The sequence below is a fragment of the Aspergillus niger genome (assembly GCF_000002855.4).
Source record: "Aspergillus niger supercontig An07".
In the NCBI taxonomy this organism is placed as follows: domain Eukaryota; kingdom Fungi; phylum Ascomycota; class Eurotiomycetes; order Eurotiales; family Aspergillaceae; genus Aspergillus; species Aspergillus niger.
The window spans coordinates 666,653-690,754 of NT_166523.1; the positions used below are offsets into that span (position 1 = coordinate 666,653).

The following is a 24,102-nucleotide window of genomic DNA, read 5'->3' on the forward strand; positions in this document are numbered from 1 at the left end:
TGCATGAGCAGGCGTTTTCAGACTCAGACTCCCAAGTCCGTTTGCGTGCCTGTATGCTGCTTTGCTTGCTCAATTGCTTTATTGAGGGTGGGTTGTTTGGTTCGTGGGCTGGCTAGATCATCATTAAGCAACTAGAAAGTTCGTTCGATTGACTTGGTTTAGTCAAAAGCGGGTGAGGGGTTGATGGAAGTAGGTAGGTAGGTAGGTAGAAGAGAACAATGGTTATTAGGATAGATAGATGTCTGGTTTGAACTTGAGTGTAGAGGTGTATCCTATAAACCCAACCTCAATTACGTAGCTAGTAGTATCTCACTGCCACCCTCCCCTTAACTCAATTCAACCCCTTGAATACCTGAACCAACTTGTCTTGCATATCACAGAAGATATTCACAGCCTAGATAGTAGTATAAACCATTAGCAACAGATCAACCACTCAAATATTCTACTCCACCCATCTACCCCCAATATCAAAAGTATATAGCTTACCTGAGTAAGTTTCTCCTCACTCAACCCACCCGCATCCCTCGTAAACGCAATCCGATACCCAGACTCATCATTCACATACGACACTTCCTTACCCGGCACAGCCCCCTCCACCACAGCAGGGGAATCAAACAACGACTCCACAGGTACCTTCCCCTCCAACGGCTTGGCCAACTCTTCCAATAATCCCGGTGCGATAGTAATGTGCTGTACACCCGCCAACGCGAAGATCTCGTTCGTGGACGTCAGACTAGCGGGTAATACCTGTGTTTGGGATCCGATGGAGGCGTAATATTTCTGGGCCAGGGCGCTGAAGTGGAGGAGGGGGGAGGGGTCTTTGAAGCTGTGATGAATTATCAGTACCAATATATAGATTATGTGGGTTGTGTTGATGGTGAGTATTTGGGGGGTATATATCTACCCTGGCTCGAAATGGACTCTCAGTTGGTTCACGTATGGTGCTATGTACGTGCATCCTACTTCTGCTGCTAGGATGGCTTGAGGCATGGTGAAAAGGGTTGTGGCTAGGGTTCGGACCCCGGCTTGTTCGAGTACTCGGCATGCTTTGAGACCTTCCCAGGTGCTGGGGATTTTGATGCAGATGTGGGATTGGGGGTGGGTGGGGGAGAGGTGGTGGGTTAGTTTGACTATGCCTGTTTTTGTTGCGGTTAGAGGTGGGGTATTGTATGTAGAGGGGATAAATGTATGCACGTACGGAGGGCGTTGACGATGGTCTTTTCGGTGGAGTATGAGTAGTAGGGGTTTGTTTGGATGTGGATGTGGCCGGTGATGTGGGGGGCGATTCTTAGGGAGAGGGAAATCATCTTTTTTTATAGATGTGTTATTTAGTAGTGTTTGTTGATGTTGGTGAAGAGAAGGGCAGGGTATACTCACTGCTATTTCGATGGCAAGTTCTTCGATGGTTAGACCGGGGTATTCTTGGATGAGGGCTTTGGCTTGGGTGAGAGAGGAGTGCAGAAGCTCAGCATGTTCGGGCTTGATGAGTTCGTTGTAGGCTATTGCCTGATGTTGTTGTTAGCCGAGTGGTAAGGGTGGGCTCAGTGCAGTGGACTGTATGTATATACCTGGTTGGAGGTGCAGTCGTGGAAGGGACCAAGGGTTTTGGCGACTGTAATTTTATATTAGTAGATAGTAAAAGGTGCATGGAAGCGAGATACGTGCCTTGCTCGTCCATGGTGTCGCAGTCGACAATGGAGCGAGAGCGGATGTAGTCGAGTCCAGATTTGATGGTCATGGTGATCGCTTTACTGATTATGAAGGGTTATTGATTGATGATCTCGATAGTAATGTTGGATATCTTGGTGATGGAGAGTCGAAGGGATTTGGATGAAGAATACGAAGTAGATAGGCTGGGCATGGAGGAGAGGAGGGGAAGATCAGATAAGCATGCCTCGTAAACCTCCCCTCATGCCATCTCATATATTTAGCCTAAATAGTACTTTATACTATTCTTTGGACACCTTCGGGCCGAGAGTCTCTTGTCTCCGACCAAGAAGGTCGGAGGTTTGGTCGGGAGAGAAAGCCGATGCCTACGGAGAAAGTCCGTAGGTTCCTTCACTAATTAATTAGCCTTCTGTCATGTTGAGTAAGGCGAGAACAGGCTCCAGGATAGACATACTGATCGGCAGTTGTCAGCTAAGAGCTATTGAAGGTGCACCAGCCTTGATTGTAGATGTTCCTTAGTACTGCATGGTTTCCGAACTTATCGGTTGCCAGAAGTCGCAAATTGGTTGTCGACGGTTGTAGTTAGTTATTGACTATATACTAGTTAATAGCTGTATGGGCACGTTTCGTCGTTGTTTTTGTAGATTCAAACTCGTAGTAGTTTCTATAGTCCGAAAATTGTGCAGTCGTTCTTTTGTATGCTCCAAACTATGACATGTTCCTCTAATGTACTCCGTAGAATTGTCGATATTGTGATTGAGTATTATCGCTGCGGGACTCCCCCGCACTTACCCCGGCTTAATCGAATGCTACCTGGGCGAAACCACCAAACAACAAGAAGCTATATGAATCACATAAGGTGCTTGGAGTACAATATGTGGTTGGCTACGTTGGAGCCTTTTTTACAGATACAGTGGAATCACTATTAGACCAACTCAGACTCGGTTACTAAATACGTCCTCTTCATTGTGTTCTTCTATGCGGGCGATATAAATTGACACTATCTCTTAGCTACAAGTCCGAACATCAGGCCTCTTCGGGAAATGGGAAGTAACTTGACAACACAGACGTATAGTTACAATATCTGGGAAATTCGTGAAGAGTTCCTGTATATTTTCTGAAGTGTGGTTAGAACTTTTACCGTGTTGCTGAGTGGGCGGGCCATTTGTCGCCCCAGTGAGTCTCGAGTCTGGGTAACAGTTACCGAAATATGAACCGAAATATGCTGTCTATTTCCCTGCCTATTGTAGGACAGAACATGTCCATGTCATATAATAAGAGAACTTGATGGCGAGAGCTCTCTACCACATCAGCAAGCCTTTCAACTCTAGGAACCAAAGTATCCAAGCCTGTAGTGCCAGGCTATGATAATGGTGCCTTCTCAGTGGAGGAGACACAACTAAAAAATGGATATCCACCCGGTTCTTATTGTTCCAACCAGACCGTTGAGCAGTGGCCACAAATGGCATTGGAGATCAAGTACTAAAGAAGGTACATATGGGCGTAATGAGCTTCGTGGCTCGCTGCGATGACCTCATGGATGGTCCTGCTGAGCACCATGCAAGCATTGACTGGCCTTCCTCGCTTATCAAGTAGCTTACACTTTGTAGGGCTTTCGTTTGGCCAGTCTTATCCTGCACTCGCACCACATCGGAGTCATGTTTTGACGTTTGCATTGAGAGCAGATGAGGAAGCTGCTTGGGGCTTGTCCTGCTAAGGCTTCGCTGCGAAAACGAGCCGAAACAGCAGTAGCAAGCCCCGAAGCAAGAGTGAGGAGGCAATGGCTGGTCCAGTACAACACCTCCCACAACCTCTTCAGTAGTTGCTGAGCAAGCATTGTAGCGGGCACACGAATGAACAGGAATACCAACCCCTGTCTCCTTATTGGGAGAATTTCCACATTCTCGGCTATAGTGCCATGTTCCAAAATCCAAAATGGTTTCCATGCTTGTTTTACACGAGCTTAAATGCTACTTTTACATGAATTCTTAACGAATCCTATAGTGATGTAACCCTGATATGAAACCCTTCCATCTCATAGGACAGAGAAGAATGGGCGATTAACGACGGGACAGCTCCTTCTCAGGTATCTCATTGACCTCGGCGGTCACGACAGAATGCCGGACCAGTGAGGCCCTGCTAAGCACGTCGACATCATCCCGACTGGTAGACAACGTGGGCGGAGACCCTTGGGAGAGAAGAAAAAAAGAAGAGGAGGAAGAGAAAGCGACGGGAGAAACACACAAAAGTTGAAAAGCCGGAACTGGCGGGCGGTGAGGAGATGGAAGATGGATCTTCCGAGTGGTAATGCAGGACTGCTCATTGGCTGTTTTTGGGGCATCGGGTGAAGTCCCGTGACTGGGAGGTGAACCCGAGGTTGTCCGTCCCGTGATTCCGAAGCGTTACGAGAGAGTCGGCAGTTCGAGGCCACTTTCTTTCTTGGACGACTACGACGACGACGGTCAGCTTCGTGTGCCCGATTCAGCCTCTCACTATCTCTTGAGGTCATCAATTTCATCATGCTCTCTCAGAAGGTTGCTCAGCAATCGTTGCGGCGGCGTACGTACTCACTTCATCCTCTTCAGCTAATCGCGCGACACTGACTTCAATGTTGCAGTTGCCGTCCAGCAGCCCTACGCTCTGCGTTGGTCTTTGATGAACTCGGTTTCTCCGGCTGCCGTTGCTCTTGGAAGAACCGTTCAGACTAGGTAAGCTACTACGCGTGATTGGGATTCTTATTTGCGACTATTTCGACTTGGGAGGGGTTCGCGATATCGAACTCGACGTCATGAAGCGAATGTCGCTAAGTGGAGGCGGAACACGGATTGCTAACGTTGTCATGCAGACATGCTGCCACCTCCTCCAACTCCTCCGACCCTACCAAGCTCCTCGCCCAGCAGCGTCTCAACCGCCCCGTCTCTCCCCACCTTAGCATCTACCGTCCCCAGATCACATGGATCGGCAGTAGTATCCACCGTATCACCGGTATTGCGCTGTCCGGAAGTCTCTACCTCTATGCCAGTGCCTACCTCGCCTCTCCCATGCTCGGCTGGGATCTGGGCTCTGCCTCCGCCGCTGCCGCTTTCGCCGCTCTCCCTGTTGTCGCCAAGGTTGCCCTGAAGACTACCATGGCCCTGCCTTTCACCTACCACTGCATGAACGGCGTGCGCCACCTGATTTGGGATACTGGTGCTGGTCTTACCAACCCCCAGGTCATCAAGTCCGGCTGGACTGTGGTGGGTTTGAGTACTCTTAGCGCTCTTATTCTTGCTTTCCTGTGAACTATTGTGACATACCTCTGATTCCTGTTGTGTTTTAAAATTGTTTTCGTGCAATATATTTTATACCAGTCAATTGACGACTGTTTTTGGATCAAACTTCACATCTTCTCACCCCGAACTCTGAGCTCCGTCTCATTGCCCAAGCCGTGGAAATTGTCGGCATGTAGGAGATATTGAAACAGATACTAATGCCATAGCCGCGAACCATACAATTGCCTGAAGAGGAGGCAGAGCGATGGCTTTAATGGATAGGTATGTCCTCAAGCTATGAGGTTGGAGATCTACGAAATTTCTGGTCATGACTATCATGGATTTCATGCATAAACTGGCCGTCTCATTGTCTAGTGTGCGTTCTGCTCCCTGAACTCCTCAGAAATCATAAAAGGACAAAAATAACAATGGAACCAAAAACAACCCGCCACGCCTCTATACCCGTTTCCCCTGTGACTTTGTTTTGAGAGCCTGGCAGTCCGCAATTCTCCACAATATTCCCCTTATATTACCTTCACCTATCGATGCTTCAATAGTGCACTACGATATTCCCCCCCCTTTTCATCAAGTTTCATTGCAGATCTGTCAAACCTCACTCAGCATCGTTGGGACAGGTTATTGCTTCTGCACAAACTTACCTCTTCTACTAGCTTGCACTGCCCTTGAAAGCACCAGCCTTGAACAACTGATGATCAAGCAGGGCTTGGTGGCGGATTAGGTGGTATCCCAGGCGAAGGTGGATCATGCACGGAATTCGGAATTAGTGCGATATCCTCGCAGCTGCCCCAAATCGGCAGAGGGAGGTCCTCGGGTAGGAAATCGAAATTAGCGCGATACATGACGCAATATCTCCGTTCGGTAAACATGGAGGTCAATTGACAGGACAGTATTGGCAGCAGTTGGTTTGATGAGGGTATTAGATGGTACAAGTTATGTGGTTATAAGTCTGAAGGGCTTGGTGATATGCTGCAGATATTTGAGATCAATGAAGGAACAGATGGCAATGGGGTAAGATATGAGTTGTTTCTCTTGGTGTGAGTTGGCTAACATCCCGCATTTAAATACTAGCCCCAGAGCCCAGCTCTGGGTCCGAAGGATGTCTATGAGTTGTACACCGCCATACTGATCAACGTCCTACCAGCAGTGAGGAACCGCGTGGATATGATGACACTCCCGATGGTTTAACGGTGATCTTCATGGCTATCGCCGGATCTTGATGGGATTTTTGCCGTTTCTGCAAGGGCCCGACGGATGTTTGTGGTATGTAATGTTGAACAGCGTAGTTGTCCTCGTATGTTTCGACGAATGGCCCGATATTTTGCTTCTTCAAGGATAAACTGATAAAGCCCAGTGCATAGCGTATTCTTAGAGAGGTCAACTTCCTTGCTGGTTACCCGACGGCTGGAAACTCCGGGCTGCAACTCAGCAATCCCCGAGTGTACGGAAGACCAAAAGTTCACGGTCCACTACAGCTGATAACGTCTGCAGGACTTCTATGCCCGCATTTTCATGCTATACTGTACCCCACTGGATGAAAAACGGGAGCTGCCACCCGCCGATATTCTTTGCCCGCGAATCCTCTATTGGGAAAACTTTTCCTTCTTTAGTCTACACCGTTAAGCCATCGTCGCTATGATTTCAAGTATCTTGAGGGATCACGGATGATTGTTTGATATTGCAACCGGGAAGATGTGGCAGCATTGTCTGCTGATATCCGATCCCGGGGACCTATGGTTAGGTGCAAACGATCAAACGCGGGGGCCATTGGCCCAAGCAACTTGACTGACACACATGACTACTCGGCTGATAAAGCTGGTGTACTGAGAACGAACAGGACCCAAGCATCGACATTGTCTTGATGATGTCTATCTTTCGCCTCTCGATCATTCCATTCCTAGTCAAGCCATCCCAGACGATTGTTGGGGCTGGCAAGCTCTGGAGATTTCCGAGCGAGCGGTCTACTAATGAAATATGATGGCAGCCGGCAAAGATACGGAAGAGTCCAGGTTACGGAAGTGGAATACAAGGCACACTGCAGTAAGCACGTGGATCAATTACTGGGCCTTGTGCCACTTGGAGTATGTTGAAGATTCAGGAAAGCGGGGGAATAGCCCTGTTTGTTGCAGGGACTGCATTAGACTGCCTCCCCGCGGCAAGCAGTGCGTCGAATCGGATGCTCAATGAGTTCCTGCCAACGACCGCAAAGCGACGCACTGAGGCACGATGCATTGCTTTAGTAACTGGTGTCTTGCCGCAATTGACACGTACCATCCTTACAATATGCCACTCTAGACACAATCGGAGGCTTGTGGGTAAGCGCAGCAGCAGGCTAGATCCAGCAAAAGACTGAGCACAACAGTCTGAGCGACCTTTTACGGAAAGAAATCAGAGAGTAAAGGGTATCTCAACCCCGTTTTGCATGAGAAGAATTTACTGTCTTTGTTTTAATTCCAGCCCTAATGCCATAGAATGACCACAAGGATAGTCTTGAAAGTCAAACTGTGGGTACATGGCCCTCATTGCCAAGTTTCAGAGCCGTGATACGTACCTTAAGCTTATGCCATCTTAATTGCACATGCCCTTATGGTTCTCAAGCAGCGTGAGATGCTCAACATCCGTCCTAATATCGCCGATACCGTCTGATACTTCACTGCATCACTGTATAGCGGCAACTTGGTTCATTGGTTCATGGAACAACTGCCGAGTGAAGTATGTGCTGATTTAACGCTCAGACATACCACAGTTTTGAGTGACATGATGCACACAATATTCGGGGATTGGCGGAACACGAGTGCTACAACAATTGCACATAAGTACCATCGGCCGGGTCTCTAGCGCTTCCATGTCACGCATGCTGACAAGGATATGAAGGGATACTAGTTGCCGCTCAACATTGCGGTGTAGAAATCCGTGCCGCAAGTTATGGTCAGGTACCTACAGATCAGCGGCTCCTTTCTGAATAGAAGCATTATGGAAATTGTTAGTCATTTAGTACTTTTCTGGCTGGTTCCCGCGAGCTGTACAACGGGAGCCCAGACGGCAAATGTGCTTTTGGTTGGCGCGCTTCCCATGAGGCACGGCTTACCCGCCAACAGTCTTGCTCACTTAGTATAGTGTGTTCTTGCCTTTGGCTTACAGTGCACACTGTTGCTCTTGGGGAAGTCACTGCGGAAGTCAAGTTTGGCAGTTGGTGGCATGTATTTTTCCGTATCTCCCGGCGACACTCGTCACCGACAACTGATAGTTGGTCTTGAATGATATAAAAGGAGTTGCATGGGCCTCCCGTACAACAATTAGCCTACACATTCCCGCCAGTTCCATATTTTGTGAAGCGATGTTCTTGTTCTAGATCCATACGGCTGAGGTGTTGATGGCTCGAGCGCAACCGGATAGAATGGGGATGGGCTCCGAGTAGTAACTCGTAGGCAAAGATGCCTGATCGATGAAACACAAGTAGTGGTACTGAAGTAACCTTCGTAGATCGAAAAAGAGATTGGTTCCAGCGTGTTGTTCTCTTTCCATCGTCGAAACTACAGATTTGGCCGGCGAACCGGAGAACTGAGCGGCTATCCCGATCGGGACTAGCGCCACGTCTCCGAATTCTTCCTCCTCCAAAGGAATTATTATTGATGGCCGCCATCGATCGTGGAAAAAGACCCGGCCTGGCGACCTCTTCCCTTTCACCCAACACTCCGAATTCTGGCCCTTCCTCTATCCAATGGCTTCCGTACTATCGACTCGCGCGGTCAGGACCGCCTCCTGCTCCGCATGCCGCTCCCTCGCTCGTCCCAACTCCATCGCAGCCGGTCTCCTTCCGCGGCGAGGACTCTCGACGGCCACCGAAGATGCAGCAGTCAACCATGCAGACAAGCCCCGGTGGTCGTACACGCCGCCTCGTGCCAAAGCGCCGTTCTCCTTGAGACTCAACTCCAACCGCCCCGAGTTCCCCGTGAATTCAGATCCCAAGGTTCTGGACCGGTTCTACATCCTCATGCTCGGAAACGACGGCGACAAGATGCTCTCGGAGGAAACCAAGTGGCTCGCAGTGACACACAAGAGTTTTGATCAGGGCCGGAGAGGTTTCAACGACCGTTTGGCCTTCCTGGGTATGTCAAGTGTTGCTGTGCAATGAATGGTAACAGGATTGGATACTAATGCGGATGGGGTTGTACACAGGCAAGCGTATTGTTCAGCTGCAGGCTTCGTTGGCTTTGGTCCAGAGTCCTAGCAACGCTGCTAACTCTGCCACCCCCGATGCGTATGGCCGGGTCCCCTTCACTCACCCGGCTTTAGATAGCCTGGACAACCTCGACTACAACACGAAGAGCTTCCTTACGAGCAAGACGAAGCTGTCGGAACTTGCTCACAAGTATGACATGCAGAGAGTTGTGAGATGGTGCCCTCGGAAGGTGAGTCTACGGTTCCCGTGCATTAAGACGACATTCGGACACCCTGCGCTGCTGGGCTTTTGATATTGTCTTGTGAGTTGGTCAATTGGATCCCCTGCTAACAGCGGCGTGTTTACGTGTAGCCCAACAACCTCGAAAGCTCTGGAATGGACCTCGTTCTCGCCCACACGATGTACGCTGTGATCGGTGCCATCTCCCTGGAGAAGGGCAATGCTGTTGCGAACAAGGTGGCCCGTGAGCGCATATTAGCACCTCTGGGATTCAAGATCGCGGCTTGATTTGGGTGATTGATTTATGGGAAATGGCCGCAGGTGCATTTTCAAGGCGTTACTTCCTTTTTCTCTTTTCACCTTCCCCTTGTTTCTTTGTGCCCTGGATGTTTTGTGTATGTGTTGGGGCTTTTTCTTCATCCGCCATATATTATGTATTTTTATCTACGACTTGTCTTATATAGTGACTGCAAATACCACCGGAAGTTCTGTCTTCTCTCTTACGTTTGTTACAAGTATACTTTTGGTTCTTTGGGAATCAATTCACACAGCATGCCATTATTAATTTTAACAAATATAGTAGATATCAAAAAGTATGTACGGTTCCTCTGACACCGCCCGGGTAACAGTAAGCAAAATACCCGGCCAGCTCTTATGGAACCCTCGAATACACGATGCATAGTCTTCGCACCTTGGTATCGCAAGTCAGCAATGAGAAACCAGGAACTCCACGACAGAATGTCACGGAAGGACCCAGAAATCACAAAAAGCAATTTGAGCTGCCTTGCACTGTCTTATAAGGGCGTATGGTACAAAGAAAGAAAAGAAAAGAAGAGGAAGAGAATTCGCTTGCGACGGCCGAAATATATTCTGCGCGCGTGACCAGCGCTAGGCTCCATCAGGCCTAGTGGAGATCTGGACTGGCCGGATATCTCGAATAGGATTAGCGCTCTGATCAAAGACCCCTGAGGCATTGATACACTTACATACACCACTGTGACCAGGTCAAGGTAAGTTACCCCGCAACAAGCTCTTTGTCTGGCGGTGTATTGTGTACGGAACAATACCACGCGGAAAGGCAGAGCATCCCCGATGGCCGCATCATCAGTCAGTCTCGCATGATATTCGTTCCATTCCAGCTTCATCGCAGGCACGTCGGCCAAGACCTCCCCTTCTGCTGCTTCCTGTGAGTTCTCCGGCTCCGGTTTTCACAGATTCCCCAGTTGAATGTTCCTCTTGAGCTGTCTCTGATGCACACTGTCCACAGCTACCTCCCCGCAAGTCCAGCATGTTGAACTAGTGGTTTCGCTGGCCTCTCCCGTTGAATCTCGCCCAGGAGCCTCCCGCCCATTTAGTCCTCCAGTACCTGCCCGACTCACCTCCTCGATTCTCGCGCCGTTTAACCTCCACCTTACTTTTCCACCCACGACCTCCTTTCGAATCCCTTCGCGATGGCGTCGGCCATCTTCTTCCTCGATCTCAAGGGCAAGGTATGAACCCCCGTGGAGGTTGCGCTGTCATGAACAATTCCGCCGTGATCCCCTGGAACCTGACCGTTTATTTAGACCCTTCTAGCCCGAAACTACCGCGGAGACATCCCCATGTCCGCCGTCGAAAAATTCCCCATCCTACTCAGTGACGCCGAAGAAGAGAGCTCCGCCGTGGCTCCGTGCTTTTCCCACGAAGGAATTAACGTACGTATTTGTGTCTCCGACTCGTGGCTGCGGCGGCGCACCTGCACCTCCCCCCGCCGTTCCCCGCAACCCGCTGTGTCTACCATCTCCCACATCAGCCCTGCGCGCATACCCAGAAAGGAACCCAGAAGCATGGAGGTCAATTGCTGAGAATTCCGCCTTTCCTAGTACCTCTACATCCGTCACAGCAACCTTTACATTCTTGCCCTGACTAAGAAGAACACCAATGCCACCGAGATCCTCCTTTTCCTGCATAAGATCGTGGAGGTGTTCACGGAATACTTCAAGGTACTGGAGGAGGAGAGTATCCGCGATAACTTTGTCATCATCTATGAATTGCTCGATGAGATGATGGACTTTGGATACCCGCAGACGACGGAGAGCAAGATATTGCAAGAGTAAGACGGACCCGTCTTTGAGACTACGAGTAATGGAGGACCACAGCTGACGATTCCATGGCAGATACATTACCCAAGAATCACACAAGCTGGAGATCCAAGCCCGACCACCCATTGCTGTCACCAATGCCGTGTCATGGCGAAGTGAGGGTATCCGGTACCGCAAGAACGAAGTCTTCCTTGATGTTGTGGAGTCCCTTAACCTCCTCGTGTCCGCGTCTGGTAACGTGTTGCGATCGGAGATTCTCGGAGCTATCAAGATGAAGTGTTATCTGAGTGGTATGCCGGAGCTTCGTCTGGGCTTGAACGACAAGGTCATGTTCGAAACCACGGGTCGCGCAACAAGAGGAAAGGCCGTCGAGATGGAGGACGTCAAGTTCCATCAGTGTGTCCGACTTTCTCGGTTCGAGAATGACCGCACCATCAGCTTCATTCCCCCGGATGGCGAGTTCGAGCTGATGAGCTACCGGTTGAACACCCAAGTCAAGCCTCTGATTTGGGTGGAATGTCTGGTGGAGTCGCACTCTGGTTCGCGCATGGAGTATATGTTGAAGGTGCGGCCCAGCTCCCTGCCTATAATACTAGAGAGACATATCACCAAGCTAACGTCACTCCTCCCAAACAGGCCAAGGCCCAATTCAAGCGCCGCAGCACTGCCAACAACGTAGAAATCCTCGTCCCAGTCCCAGAAGATGCCGACTCACCCCGTTTCCGCACCAACATCGGAACCGTGCACTACGCGCCTGAGAAATCCGCCATCATCTGGAAGATCAAGCAGTTCGGCGGAGGCAAGGAGTTCCTCATGCGCGCAGAGCTGGGTCTGCCGTCCGTAAAGGGCGACGACGAGCACGGCGGTGGCATGACCGGCGGTTTCGGAGGTAGCATGGGTGGAACTGGGCAGGGCAAGGCAAAGCGGCCGATCAACGTCAAATTCGAAATCCCTTACTTCACTACTAGCGGTATCCAAGTCCGGTACTTGAAGATCACGGAACCTAAGGTATGTCCATAAATCCATGTCAACTCCCTTCCCTTCAACAACCCACCATCAGTTGGATTGGAAGCCTTGTCGCACAAGCACAATGCAATGCAATGGATGCTAACGAATGACCCAATGAATGCAGCTACAATACCCCTCCCTCCCATGGGTGCGATATATAACACAATCAGGCGACATTGCTGTCCGCATGCCAGATGTACAATGATGTAAAGCGTTTCTTTCTTCTATTTCTTTCTTCTTTAGTTTCATTCAATAGATATACTTTCTCTCTTTTTCTTTGCATCAAGCATGGATCATTCATCTGTTGATGGAGTGTACTCCTCGTACAGATTTGATGCACTAGCACATGATCCTCGACTGACTGAATGTAGTGGTGCAACTGATAGCCTTTCCCGGACTATATAGTCGAATAGGTAAATACTTGTAGTCAGTAGTAGGCCTCAGGCATGTGACCGTGACAAGCAAATCTAGTAGAAACCTCGCCATTGCCTTATAGATTTCTACGCACTCATCCGGTATTTATGTATTGAAACATTGTTGGCTACTTGGTAATATTACTTCAAACCACATCAAATACTTTCTATTTACTATTGGTACTAGTAATCATAGTATACTGTATTTTTCTTTCGCTAATTCACGATCATACAATTGTATGGCATAGTCGCTTCCATCACTGTCCTCTTCGTCTTTCTTCATCGTCCTTTTTTCCAACATACAGGCATAATGACCGTGCAATATAGAACCAACAGATATGGGTGAATGTCTGTGAAGGACAGGTACATGGACGAGATGAGTGAACGAGTGGAGAAAGTCATAACAAATAAAGACAATAACTTTTACCAGCCGTGAAACACAATGACCAGAAACATAGTCAATCGACATGTTACAGAATGAGAAGAAAGTATGGAACTGGATAAGGAGAGAGAGTTTGGAAAAGATAAGTTCGATATGGTATGGTATGATATGTTATGATATGATATGGTGAGTTTGAGAGAGAGAAGAAAGAACAGTATACATACATATAGAATGCCATGCATGCTAAGTAGGGTATCTTTGTCTTTTAGTAAAACAGGTTTGTTTTCGTTTTGCATTACGTACTTTCCACACATTTCTGCTGCTCATAGCTTTCGTAGGCTAGAATGCCGTGTGACGACGCTGGCTAATAGGTGATTGATTGGTTGATGTAGTGAAGTAAGAAGCTGTTTTCTTTTTCTTGTCATAAGGCGTGCAGGTCCTTTTTTCGTTTCATACTCGGTAAAGTGCTTGGCTGATTTGAGGGATGGCCGTTGGCGGCCGGTCGAGTAGTCAAATCAATGGGTCCCGTTGCTGTTGTCCGGGGATTCAGCCGCAGGGAGGGGAAACCCGTCCCCGTGACCGGTTGCGGCGGCTTTGGAGAAGCCCTCGCGAGCTAGCATGGTGTTGAGAACGGCGCAGTTGTAGGCTGCTTCGCCAGGCGGCACAACCAGAAAAATGTATGTGTTGTCTGTGAAACGGCCGAGGAAGACATTGAACTGCGGAGTCTTGGTGTGCATGACAACGAAACCGGCAGATGCAGGGGTTGTATGAGTGTTTCGGGCCGCACAGTGCTTGAAGGCTTTCATGATGTTGGAGAGACGTTCATGGCGATCGTAGATGGGGTTCATGTCGCCTACTTCTGAGGAAACGGAAGTAACGGTGAGGAAGGTCGACCGTTCGAACAGAATGACTTCCTCGGCATCAATTCGCTTGGCGAAGGCTTGCAGGAAGCGCTCAATGACAGTCAGATTTGGAATGAGTTTGTGGACGATGCCGGCCCACGCTTTGTAGAGCGATTGATCCCAGATACTACTGCCAAAGGTGTCGATACTGAAATGCTCCGAACGACTGCGGATCAAGGCCGACCGTTCCTCGTAAATGCGTTGGCGGTGCTCGGCCTGGATGAGATCCAGCTTATGCACAAGACAGAATACGTAGGCATTGGGACTGTATTCTTTCAGGGCGTTGATGATAGCGTTGTAGGTGTCAAGATCGCGCTCGACCTCGCGGGATTCAATGTCGAAGACGTAGATCAGGACCGCGACGTCGGAGAAGATGTTCCCTCGCTGAGACGCGAGATATGTTTCCATGAATGCATCCTGTCTGTTTATGGTAAAAGAGCACATTGGGTTAGACACTGGAATGTTTCGAGAAATGCCTGAGACTGCGACTTACCCTCCGCAATCCCAGAGGTTCAGCGTGAGGTTCCCCATGAACTTGACATGGCTGTGCTCGACATCAATGGTAGCACCCAGGCGTCGGACATCTTTCGCAACATAATTGCTGAAGATAATTGAGCGCATGGACGATTTTCCCGATCCACTTTTGCCCATCAAGAGGACCTTTCTCTTCTTCTTGCGCATATCCATTCTGGCAGTTCCCCGGAGCTATCCGTTAACCGTACCCCGCACTTACGGGGCTGGTGATCGTTCAGATGGATGGCAACCGTGGAAAAGATTTGGGATTTAGCATCCGCATAAATACCTCCAGCCCATGGGATGCAGTAGGACCCTGCAAGTCGAGGGAGGTAGCGATCTCCACAGGCAATGAATGGGCGAGGGTGGTTGGACAGAGAGCAGCAGCAACCGGATGACCAGCCTTCCGGGCGTCATTGCATGAGCTTCTCCGGGATCAATAATATTCCGGCTCCATCACGTGGAGAAAGCACGGTCCACCCCAGGGCTGCTGACATGGGGATGGGATGCATGATGGGAAAGTATGTTCTGTCTCTCTCTCTCTCACCGAACTATCCATCTCCTTCCTCCTGCCTTGGAAATTGGTCGACGGAGGTGGCGTTCATCCACATTCCTCCCATGTGCCTCCATTGTTATTAGACTTTCTGCACGGAAGGGGGGTTTGCCAATCATCAGGCTCCACTTCATTCATAGTGGATTAACTAGAACCCAAATATTATCAAACTAGCAGAGACACTATCCCCATAATAATTCCTTTTCAAAAAGGAAAATAGTCAGGACTTTAGACTGTTGGCGGAAACACTAATCCCAGCCATGTAAACTTTTATGGTCACATTTCCATCCAAATATAGGCAAGAAGGTAAAAAGGGCCCAAGGAACTGTGTACAGGAAAGGTAGACGATCATCTTATCACGATGATCCTACAGAAAGAAATTAGGTATAAAAAGTCGGCCAGGTGCCGCAGCAGAGACCTTTGTACAAAACGAACAGAAAAAGGGTGGGCCACAGGCGATGGGCACGAAAGTAGTAAAGACGCATAAACATCCGGTCATCAAAGTCGTAAGCACGACCACCAGCCGTGGAACGGGCGTCGACTGGCGGTGTCAGGTATCCAAAACATCAACAGATATGCGATCATTAGAAAACAGTGCCATCGGAACGGATCATGATCGGAGGTTCTTTCGTGTTGGGTCTCGACACTTCGGCAATCTCGCGGCCACCCTGTTACTCCTGCGTTAGCAATGTCGCCCACATAAAACACCGAGCGCCGAAAGTATCACATACCTTCCAAGATCCAGCCTCAAGCATCTGTGCGAGGGTCAATTGGTCGTCGCCCGTCAGTCCAAGCTGACCGTTCACTTCATCCAGTAGCTCGTCCAGGAACCCAACGGTAACAGCCCGCCATTCAACGACAACGTCGTCATCCGTGGAGAAGAGAGGCACAACTTCCACGTTGGGTTGGCCCTTGATCTGCGCATTCTCCTTGTATGCGGCAATACCCCGCTCCAGATCTTGCTCCTTCAAAGTCAACAGCCCCATGTCAATCAGCAGACCACCGTTCCGGTATTCAGGTAGACCCGTGAGCAGTTCACTGCCGGCGAAATGGATCTTCATGAGTTTGGACATGGGAACCATGATAGAGTAGCACAGCCACTGCGTAAGCTTGTGGAATGGGACGATGCTCTCCCAGGGTTTTGCCGGGGGGGACTTAGGGAGATCGGAGCACGGCCAAGCGTCTCCAATAGAAAGCCCATCAATCTGTGTTCGGGATGGCGGCCAGATGGGAGACAAGCCATCCATAAGAACACTCCATAGCGTGGTGATGGGCACAATTGGAACCGATGAAGCAAGGGTAGACGGGTGAGAAAGGAGGTAATCTAACGATGTTATGTTAGTCAAAATCCCAGCAATCCTTCACCAAATGAAGCCTTACCGAGCATGTTGCCTGGCCTAGCGTCTACCCCAAAGAAATCCTGGTTGTTCAAGGCCTCGGAGAGGCGGATCAGAAGACCAGCTCGGCCTTCAATTCCCGCCAAGGGGTTGGTCTCGGAGTGCTGCATTCCCTTCGCCAGTACTTCCACCGTAATCTTCTTCAGGCCTGCCCCATCCACTTGACAAGGCTCTGTCGGATCGCTGCTGAACAAACCGCTCTTGAACATTTCCAAGGTTGCCACGGCCAGACCCTCGCTCCGCGAAAAGATCTTGCCGGACTCCTTCGACTTGTATGACCATCTGGTACCTGCACCAGCATCGAGAAGGACGGAAACAACGAAAAGGTCGATCAATCGCCGAGTACGTTCTTGCGCATCGATGGTACTGGGCCAAGACTGAAGCAATTGGTTAACACGAGGTCGTCCACCCACGTCGAAGTGCTGCCAACGGCCATGAGGAGGAATGGAGTCGTAGTCCGGGCCATAATCTCTCTGTAAATGAAAGCTTGATTAGCGAACCTCAGGGAGAATGAAGAAAACGGCTAATCTTTTGGCCGAGAGGGCTGTAGCATATAGTATGTACCTTGATAATGGAGACAATATAGGATGCAGTAGCCATGAATTTGCCCATATCCACATCAAAGTGGTTGAGCCTGTTCCTCTTGGCCTTGTTCAAAACAAGGCTGCAGCGTTCGCGGACAGCATGGATACTCCGCAGGTAGGCCGCTGGATCGAGGGCCGGATCAGGTGGTTTGGCAATCGGTAGTTCTGGAATGGAGGCAGGCAGCCCACTCCCCTTGTAACCGGGCGATCTCAATGATGCATTTGAAGTACGAGCACTGTTAACGGTTACAGTCGAGTCGAAATCCTCCTTCTCGCTCTGAATCGAGTTCTTGGAGTCTTTGCGCTTGAAGAGACCCATGGTGACGAGGGGGGGGTTCAATAGTAGAGTCGGAGGGTGAAACACAACAAACGCTCCCTAGCGCTCAGGGGATAGAAAGAACACTTGTTCGTGCCAGGGGATTGACAGTAAGGTGGAACACTCGAGGAGGAAAGGGAAGGGAGAAAAAAAGAAAGACAGATGAGAGGCCCTGGTGCCAGAAGAAACGCAGACCGGAAAAATGGACACCAGAGGGGAAAAGGTACATAAAAGGATGGTGATCTGCGGCAGTTGCGGGAGACTCGAAGAAGAAAAAGAAGAGGCCCTGGTGGGTGACTTCGGTTTTGATTCTTTAGTCTGACTCTTCTCTTTTTTTAATTTTCTGTTTGTTATTATTTTTATTTTTCTACCTTCTGTAATTTTTTTTGGCCCTTTTCAATCCTTTTGAGCCTAAAACTTTTTTTTTCTTTACAGCATGGAGGGACAATAATACTAATAATAAGGACAAGAAATAATAATAACAGGAATAATACGGGGCGGGGCGGGCGAGAGAGCTTAGGAGAAGTTAGGAAAGGTTAGGAAAGTTAGCAGCCCAACTAGCAAGACATCATTGGAGCGAAAAGGAGTGGTCAGTAGCCACTGGACCTTCACGGAGCATACACCCAGTACCCAGTGAACTAGTCGAGCCCTCGGAGTCGGGAGGTGGAGAGCTTGAGGGGGGCAGAGGTCTTGTCGGAAAGGCTCCAGTTCGATGTTAAAAAGGGTGCATGGCGGGTTGGCCGATTTAGCGTTCTGATAGGAACCGATTCGTACCATTGTTTACCGTTCCCACGGTCGTCAATACTACTGGAATTGTAGTGGGTTGAAAAGAACTGACTTTCCACCAGTACCTGGTATTTCACCCAAGAGTAAGTAGTCCCTGTCAGGTACAAAGTAAAAGGAGGGAGAAGAACAATAATGGAGCCAGTAGTAAACAAGTATAAGTGGCAACATATAGGTCCAACGGGGATAATCCCATAAGATACAGATAGGCTACAGAATTCGACCATCCATCCCATCCTTAGGTTGTGTCTAGAGTCAGTCAGTCCGTTCCTAGGGGAGAAGGGCTGAACTCAGGGCCAAGGGACCAAGACTACCGCGGAGTATTCAGTCCGCGTTGCAATCGCCCCGACGCCAGTGATGAGGTCAGAGAATATCAGACCAGTTGGAAGAGTGGAAGATGCATCTAACTAGTTGATGTCTGATGTGCCCTAAGCATGTAGGTGCATGATGGTGCATGCATGATAAACCCAACCCGACCCATCCATACGCACGCATTACCATACCGCACGGTACCAGACCGGTACCTGGTCCCGGTGATGGTGGGGGAGGGAGCCCATAACTGGCCCCGTGTCTGGTAAAGTGCAAATTTCCCAGAATGGAGCAGTTCCAACGGGTCTTGGACGGCTACTTTAGCACCTCCCCCTAGACTCACCCATCAACTTCCTCCTCGGTGCTACGGCCGACCAAGGGATGCTGTGTCCAGATCGATGGAACCAATTGAAAAATAGGTAAAATTAGCGAGGACCGAAAAAGAAAAAGAGGAGTACAGAGGAGCACAGACAAGCCTGCGCACAAGGCTATACCAGGTTCATTTGCTCTGCCCCCCTCTCCTCGCCCCGACACGGCGGATCTAGCTGGCTGTTAGTCACTCTGCGCCTCCAGCATTTCACCGAATCGGGACGTGTCCCTCCTATGGAACCATGGCTCCTCCGCCTGTAGCCCAAAGATAGAGGGGAAGGGAAACCAAGATATGACTCGAATCAATGCTAACGAGGGCACCAGGTAGATAGATAGGATATACTCCATCCATCCATATTTGTGAATTATTGACCGAGCGCCAACCCCTCCCTCCTCCCCTTGGCAACCTAGGTCAGCAGCGGGTATCAGTCAAGCTCTCCACCTTCTTCAATGTCCACTCCTAGCTAGCTATCTTCTGTCGAAGTGCACTGATACTCGGCACAATCGTGGTAATGGTGTGCAGGGCCAATAGTCACTGCTCAGGCGCAATGTTGGCTGCTATAGTGCGATGCTCCCGCTTATCTGGGGAATATCTCCGATCTGATGGCGTGTGATTCCTGTTTTCTATCTACTTCAGGGGTGTTGAGCTTATGCCGCGTCTATCTAGCTACTATCACCCCATATTGACTATAGCCTCGGCATAGTCGGCATAGTCCACCTTATACGTGCATGTCGATGTTTCAGTTCAGGAGGAATTAGCCTCGCTGCAGCCTTGTCTCCATACCGTTGTGCTATGCTAACGCAATCCTGATCCACAGGCGGTGGCAAGTTCGTAGAGAGAGAGAGAGAGAGAGAGAGGCAATTGAAACTAGAGTGTAAATAGTATTCACATTGCCAATTGCTCTGGCAATTGCTGTATTTGGTTTCTGGGTTTGATGCCACGTATAGATGCTAAGTATGGAAAGTATTAGTAAAGAAGTATATTAACTAGGTTACTTACTGCTGCGCCACAAGAGTGGAATCGGGCGTTGTGAAGCATAGTATATTCCAAATAGTAAGCACGACGTAGTGGTCAGTAACAGTAAGGCTGTTTTTGTCAGATAACCGCCTCGCGTCTTTTTCCAACAGATGTGATAGTCAGACTGTAGCTGGGGCGTTATGACTGTTGGTGACCCTATAGTGCACAACTGGAGAACTGAAGATCCCAAAACGAGCCGAAGGCCGATCATGCTTCAGGCAGAAAATCAACTACTCGTGCCAATCGCGCTGCGGTTGACCTGACTTTCGTCTCGGCACCTACTGGCACCTACAACTTCCGGGTTTAGCAAATTTGCAGTAAAGAGCACGACCAGCAGTATGCGAAGAATTGGCCCTTTTTAGATCGGCAGCCCTATTTTCATCAAGTGTGCGACTCCCGAGAGGAAGGGAAGTTGCCGATACGCGCATTTATGGTTCAGGTGGACCTTGGCTTGAATCGTACGCGGGCACGCAACTATTGCCGTGTCGATCTCAATCCGGCAGGATCGTCCACACCAGAATATTCGAACTAGTAGCGAATAATCCGAAGGGAAATAGTTTCTAGTCTCTCTCAAGCATGTCAGGTGCAGAATGTATCACTAGTTTGGCTGGAGAAGGTCGCAAAGAGGTAACCGTGGCCAGGAAGTGCCGCAGGTCTGGGATACACTTCACGTTCTTGTCAACTATAAGTGCGAAATACTAAACCCCTGGTTCGATTTACCAACACTGCGATTTCACATGGGTCAAGTCCGATGAGCTTCGTAACCCAATACCTATAGGTTGCTTTTCTATAGCTACCCGCATGTCATCTTTGCTTTTGTAAAACACATTGGTCGGCAGTCAGCGCGCTAGGGCGGGATAATGTTTTTTTGAGCTTCGCGCTCGTGTTGAGCCCACTTTCCGACAACCCTATTGGAAATGTAGAGCGGGATGGTGATCATTGATAGCAGCTGTAAGAAGAGATGGGCTTGGATACCTTACACAGTCGGTAGCTTCCCCACAGAATAGGAAGCAGCAGCCGATGTTGAGTACCTTCTTAGGTTAACATAGCTTGTCAGAAAGCAAGTGAAACACTTCTATGAGACACGGATTGAGCCTAACTACGAACATCATCTACACGTTACTTTGTGCAGAAGATAGTCCTATCGCCCAGAAACCTCCTTTTGACAGCTCTTGGATGCGTACGAGATATAGGCATGATTGTGCCGATCATACCCATGCTGTCGCGTGAAGGAGTTCAATATTATCTGAGGTTACAGGCGTTTTTGTTTTCCCCCTTTAGAATTCCATGTTGCATATTCCCTCGAGTCGATCTTTATCACACCTATGAAGAAGTACCACAGCGGAGATACGGATCAAACCAGCCATTTGTGATTTTGAGTTCGGCCGGAAGAATCCTCTTCAGCATAAAGTTCGGCTTCTTGCCCCTCCAAAAAGCCTCCGCATCCCCGATGTCGCGCATCTGTGGTCTTTCAATAAATGATGTCGTGAGAGCGACCGTGGCTGGCCTAAGTAAGATTGCCCTGACCACTTCGTCTTATACTGGTATGGTATATACCGCGGTGTCATTTTAGATACGTGTTACTGTTACCGTTTCAGACTGGCAGCTGGCACATGTACTGGGGTTCCTTGGCTGATGAACTCTGCAGCTAGTCGAACCCCAGAAAGGTCGAAGCCTTGTAGGTATATTCCTTGATCTTATGACTGTTCCATTGAGACCATTGTGGCTCCCATAGGCCTTGCTATTGGCAATAATTATCACATCTCATGGTTCGAGTGGATCTAGTGCAGTAGAGACTTGGTATCACGAGCTGCATGTGTTATGCAAAGAAGGCGCCTATACTAGCTTAGGATACAATAAGTGGGAAGTGTCGCCAAATTTTGAGGTTCCCCCGATATAGGCATGGTGTGGTTACTAGCCATAAGCATCTCAGGAGTACTACTGGGGGTATAATATCATACGATACTGATAGTGCTGATTGGGGGGAGCTTGTATGTGTTTGGGAAGGTTTTATCCGAACGACTCCGCGCACCCTGTACTTTTGGGAGGGGGAAGAGGCAAAGATGATACACAGTAAACCCTTGTATTAGTCGATATGCACTGTTGCTGCAAGCCCCTCCCTTCTTCCCCTCCAAAAATGACAAATGTCAATGCACTGGCGTACCCGCTAACGCGGAAAACACGGCCCTGGCCATACTGCTGGGTCGCTCGGGTTTCAAGTTTAACGTTCCGGGTATTTTAATTTTCGAGGCCGTAATGAGCCAACGACACCATGACCATTGTGATATAACCATATCTGAAGAGACCAAAGAATCGCTCATCCATCGCTGGTGTAACTTGGTCAGGAGTTAGGACGACTCGGACTAGTCCGAGCTTTTACCTTTGGGTCTGGAGAGGTCCATTGAAATGGCCCGTAATCCCAACGGCGGCTACTGGCAACAGACCCGATGCTAGTGAAGCGACTGACATGACTCCTTAGTGCGACTACTAATCTTGTCATCTTTGCCTAGTTACTGACTACCCGCCCTACCAGTACCGCACCATTCAATTCCCCCGAAATTCCGCCACCAGCATACCTTCCAGCGGAGATGCCGTGTGGCCCCCCTCTTGCGTTTACATGTGTGCGCTGCTCTCATTTAACGACTTCAATGAACAACACCCGTTCGTGTTACTGGCAACATTCGCAATGGTTATCTACCAGCCTTACTAAAGAGCCCTGGAACATATTATTGGAGAAGATCTTGCGCCTCAGATCAAGTTATGCTAGACCAATACTATACCCGAGGAGGGCTGACCGGAATTCAGAGAAACAATAAGACCACCTGTCTTTCCCTCCTGTCAGACGTGATGATCGCCTGCTCCGTCCTGACACCCCGCTTAGTCGGTATTGGAGTAATTCCCGATGCTCCCTTGACACTATCGCGCATCCCTGTCAGGCCCCCGCTGTCAGCCACAGCGATTGGTAGTGGGAAATGGAGTTCATCCCGTCGGGGATTCCTAGACGCTTGTTGAGTGCTGACATGGCTGTTTGCCGTAAAGTAATGTTTCGCCAATTGGTGAACACCCGTGGCTGCCCTGATCCCACTACTGTAGGAACCCTTTCGATAACACCCGCGAATGTTTTCCTTTTTGTTCGCTCTTTCCTTTTTTTGCAAAGATAAAGGCTCTGTCAAGGACCTGTTTTCCGGTGCGGGGCCCAGGTTGACCTTGTTTGTTTACGCTATTTCCTGGAAGTAATAACTAATCATCATGAAACTGCTCTTCAGATTGTCAGGCCCATCATCCTTCGGAATTCCCCTTCTCGCATCTAGCTACTATTCTTGAGCCTCGAATCTCCGTCCCGCTCGCTTAACACTGAAAAGTCTCGCCTCTTTAATTTCGTCGTTGGCAAGCCCCCGGAGGGCCACCGGGCCCCATTCTCTCAGAGCGCCCGGTCCAGTCACTACCATGGGCAAACCTCGGAAGTCTAAAAACTTACTGTGTGTTAGTGGTCACTACGCAATACTCACTGGCCATCGTTTCCACATCCCCATAGAGAATTGCCGCGTATCCAAGATGGATCCGTGTGCAAAGGCGACTGACATTGGTGCCCACAGAAGCCAGCCGAACTACAGCCTGTAGACGGGGCGTCAAAAGAAGCGAGACAGGTAGGCAAAAGTAATGAATAGCTAGAGACTCGATCATGAAAGCTAGATCGTCGAATTTTGCCCACTGTAATTCACCTGCCTTAAGCATAAGACCACACCACGTTGCTTAGCTGGAATAGCACTGTGAGACACCCATAGTGTGCTTTTCTTCCAAGACTGGGTGTGCCAATCAATCTTAAAATGTACTAGTGCTCACAGGCCAGCTTGGAGATGCCCATCGTCGCAAACCTGCAGATTCAGGTTCATAGGTCCCGTTCGGCCGCCAGAAGTCTGAGATAATAGTAATCACATCGGGAATAACAGTCTAGATTTGGGTCCACTGTGCGGTGGGTAACTGAACCAAGTTTTGTTAGGCTGCCGGCCAAGGCAACAAGACTGTCGTCCGGAAGGATGACTCAGCCCCAGGGGGGGGTGAAAGCACGTGCCTTCCTCCCAGCCCCTCAGCCCCTCACGTGTTTGTATGCACCGCCACATCTTGTGCTCCATTG

General features: G+C 49.4%; 9 protein-coding genes across 9 annotated transcripts; 5 read left to right on the forward strand and 4 right to left on the reverse strand.

Annotated features, from left to right (window-relative positions):
* Positions 1-331: 331 nt before the first annotated feature.
* An07g03160 (uncharacterized protein) lies at positions 332-1,738 on the reverse strand (the record flags this gene model as incomplete). The annotated part of the gene is made up of 7 exons (XM_059748333.1): positions 332-394; positions 487-826; positions 905-1,136; positions 1,199-1,307; positions 1,378-1,505; positions 1,569-1,612; positions 1,662-1,738. The coding sequence occupies 7 exons, from the start codon at positions 1,736-1,738 to the stop codon at positions 332-334; spliced, it is 993 nt and encodes a 330-aa protein (XP_059606656.1).
* Positions 1,739-4,187: 2,449 nt separating this feature from the next.
* On the forward strand, positions 4,188-4,949 carry An07g03170 (uncharacterized protein; the record flags this gene model as incomplete). The annotated part of the gene is made up of 3 exons (XM_001391363.3): positions 4,188-4,227; positions 4,286-4,376; positions 4,514-4,949. 3 exons carry the CDS (start codon positions 4,188-4,190, stop codon positions 4,947-4,949), a joined length of 567 nt encoding a protein of 188 aa, XP_001391400.1.
* Positions 4,950-5,903: 954 nt separating this feature from the next.
* An07g03180 (hypothetical protein) lies at positions 5,904-7,290 on the forward strand (the record flags this gene model as incomplete). Its single annotated transcript, XM_059748334.1, has 6 exons — positions 5,904-5,948; positions 6,036-6,119; positions 6,314-6,401; positions 6,630-6,755; positions 6,882-6,946; positions 7,036-7,290. The coding sequence occupies 6 exons, from the start codon at positions 5,904-5,906 to the stop codon at positions 7,288-7,290; spliced, it is 663 nt and encodes a 220-aa protein (XP_059606657.1).
* Positions 7,291-8,658: 1,368 nt separating this feature from the next.
* On the forward strand, positions 8,659-10,579 carry An07g03190 (mitochondrial 54S ribosomal protein mL57; the record flags this gene model as incomplete). The annotated part of the gene is made up of 7 exons (XM_059748335.1): positions 8,659-9,046; positions 9,117-9,349; positions 9,472-9,583; positions 9,661-9,734; positions 9,923-9,967; positions 10,344-10,349; positions 10,418-10,579. The coding sequence occupies 7 exons, from the start codon at positions 8,659-8,661 to the stop codon at positions 10,577-10,579; spliced, it is 1,020 nt and encodes a 339-aa protein (XP_059606658.1).
* Positions 10,580-10,790: 211 nt separating this feature from the next.
* Positions 10,791-12,633, forward strand: An07g03200 (uncharacterized protein; the record flags this gene model as incomplete). The annotated part of the gene is made up of 7 exons (XM_059748336.1): positions 10,791-10,829; positions 10,905-11,033; positions 11,202-11,431; positions 11,496-11,985; positions 12,057-12,260; positions 12,345-12,428; positions 12,553-12,633. 7 exons carry the CDS (start codon positions 10,791-10,793, stop codon positions 12,631-12,633), a joined length of 1,257 nt encoding a protein of 418 aa, XP_059606659.1.
* A 1,105-nt stretch (positions 12,634-13,738) lies between these two features.
* Positions 13,739-14,812, reverse strand: An07g03210 (uncharacterized protein; the record flags this gene model as incomplete). Its single annotated transcript, XM_001391367.3, has 2 exons — positions 13,739-14,546; positions 14,619-14,812. 2 exons carry the CDS (start codon positions 14,810-14,812, stop codon positions 13,739-13,741), a joined length of 1,002 nt encoding a protein of 333 aa, XP_001391404.1.
* A 963-nt stretch (positions 14,813-15,775) lies between these two features.
* An07g03220 (uncharacterized protein) lies at positions 15,776-17,491 on the reverse strand (the record flags this gene model as incomplete). Its single annotated transcript, XM_059748337.1, has 4 exons — positions 15,776-15,859; positions 15,923-16,515; positions 16,572-17,062; positions 17,154-17,491. The coding sequence occupies 4 exons, from the start codon at positions 17,489-17,491 to the stop codon at positions 15,776-15,778; spliced, it is 1,506 nt and encodes a 501-aa protein (XP_059606660.1).
* A 199-nt stretch (positions 17,492-17,690) lies between these two features.
* An07g03230 (hypothetical protein) lies at positions 17,691-21,619 on the forward strand (the record flags this gene model as incomplete). Its single annotated transcript, XM_059748338.1, has 15 exons — positions 17,691-17,777; positions 18,009-18,077; positions 18,152-18,223; positions 18,535-18,633; positions 18,824-18,884; positions 19,014-19,077; positions 19,154-19,273; positions 19,473-19,559; positions 20,098-20,220; positions 20,286-20,474; positions 20,584-20,655; positions 20,841-20,899; positions 21,100-21,193; positions 21,249-21,516; positions 21,566-21,619. The coding sequence occupies 15 exons, from the start codon at positions 17,691-17,693 to the stop codon at positions 21,617-21,619; spliced, it is 1,518 nt and encodes a 505-aa protein (XP_059606661.1).
* Positions 21,620-22,205: 586 nt separating this feature from the next.
* Positions 22,206-23,860, reverse strand: An07g03240 (hypothetical protein; the record flags this gene model as incomplete). The annotated part of the gene is made up of 9 exons (XM_059748339.1): positions 22,206-22,263; positions 22,348-22,441; positions 22,509-22,593; positions 22,790-23,065; positions 23,145-23,187; positions 23,283-23,424; positions 23,477-23,582; positions 23,690-23,735; positions 23,811-23,860. The coding sequence occupies 9 exons, from the start codon at positions 23,858-23,860 to the stop codon at positions 22,206-22,208; spliced, it is 900 nt and encodes a 299-aa protein (XP_059606662.1).
* Positions 23,861-24,102: the final 242 nt, after the last annotated feature.